At 35.8% G+C, this 1390-nt stretch overlaps 1 protein-coding gene across 1 annotated transcript; it reads right to left on the reverse strand.

Annotated features, from left to right (window-relative positions):
- Positions 1-35: 35 nt before the first annotated feature.
- On the reverse strand, positions 36-1315 carry LOC105316219 (ethanolaminephosphotransferase 1-like; the record flags this gene model as incomplete). Its single annotated transcript, XM_011411038.2, has 3 exons — positions 1185-1315; positions 828-896; positions 36-279 (listed from the first exon to the last, which is right to left on the reverse strand). Coding segments are annotated over exons 1-3 (433 nt in total), but the record flags the coding sequence as incomplete, so codon positions are not given.
- Between the last annotated feature and the right edge of the window lie 75 nt (positions 1316-1390).

Below are 1390 nucleotides of genomic sequence, written 5' to 3' on the forward strand. Positions count from 1 at the left end.
GACCATTATACAGTGATACACATATGTACATGTACCCATACCAAGAGGTGAGCTACTGTTAGTTCGTCTGGCCTGTTTACCATCGATACCGTCCAGTGTATGACCAGTGAAGTGGGCGACGGCTGAATAAAACCACACCCAAACTGGGATGCGTCCAGCTAGTGATGCACCCGTAGCAAAGAAACTATAATCATAAAAACAGAATAAAAGGAATATCGAGAAGTGAAACAGGAAGCCGACGAGGGTGAGGAGATTGGGAGCAACCCATAATGGTACTAGCTAGGGGAGAGAAAGGGAGAGAGAAAGAAAGGGATAAAAGTAATTAATTTATTATCATCATCATCATCATCATCATCATCATTATAGTCCATTTACATTCACCTTAGCCCAGGAAGTGATTAGAAACCCCACCCAATAATTAACACAATGCAATAATATTGTGAAAAGTATGGCTGTACTTTCTGCATGGGTATACAGTCAACTTGGAGTTAAAGAGCTACAGCTGCTTCTTAAGTAGTACAATAGATGCGGCAAAAGGAGAGGAATGCACTGGTATGTTTATTTTTACAATAGAACTTGTAAGTTAAAAGTTATTGCAAGAAAATGAGGGCTCAGGTGAACACAAATGGACCTTAGTTATTATTATAAAAAAGATAAAGGTCTACACTAAGAAATACAATAATAATTAAAATACAGTGACCCATTATTATTATTATTATTATTATTATTATTATTATTATTATTATTATTATTATTATTATTATTATTATTATTATTATTATTATTATTATTATTATTATTATTATTATTATTATTACTATTGTTACCTTGACTACTGTCTTCCACCACGGCTGGAAGAAATAAATCGTAAGAGGATTCGTCTCAATACAACTATACTAAACATGTGTATGCAATATGATAGAGAAAAGAAAGAGAAATTAAAAATTAAATAGAGAGAGAGAGAGGGATAAAGAAAGTAAATTATCAGTACTCAGTACAGAGCAGGTAAACCCAAGGAAGATTACTAAAGTCCTGTAGTGTGATGTGTATTATCCTGTTGCTATGTATGCAACTATGAATGTATGGAGGTGTGGGCCAGAACTTGAGTCAATACAATGATGTGGTTTACACAATTTATGGTTTTTGGTCTAGCTAGCTGCCACGCCCAATCTAGCCCTTCTTACCTTGTAGTGGCTCAGTCCTTGAAGCTTCTCGTCGCTCAGATAACGGAACCCGAGCATTTCTGAGCTTCTTTCCCTCCCTCTTTCTCTCGCCTTATCTCTCCTTGTTGTAGCCCTCTTCATTCGCCCTTTAGTTTATAACTACTGGTTAATTAACCAGCAGTTAATTAATAACATACCACCCACGCATAATTGCATTAAAAAGGTGA

This window comes from Amphimedon queenslandica, unplaced genomic scaffold, assembly GCF_000090795.2.
Source record: "Amphimedon queenslandica unplaced genomic scaffold, v1.1 AMPQUscaffold_3286_Cont24717, whole genome shotgun sequence".
NCBI lineage: Eukaryota > Metazoa > Porifera > Demospongiae > Haplosclerida > Niphatidae > Amphimedon > Amphimedon queenslandica.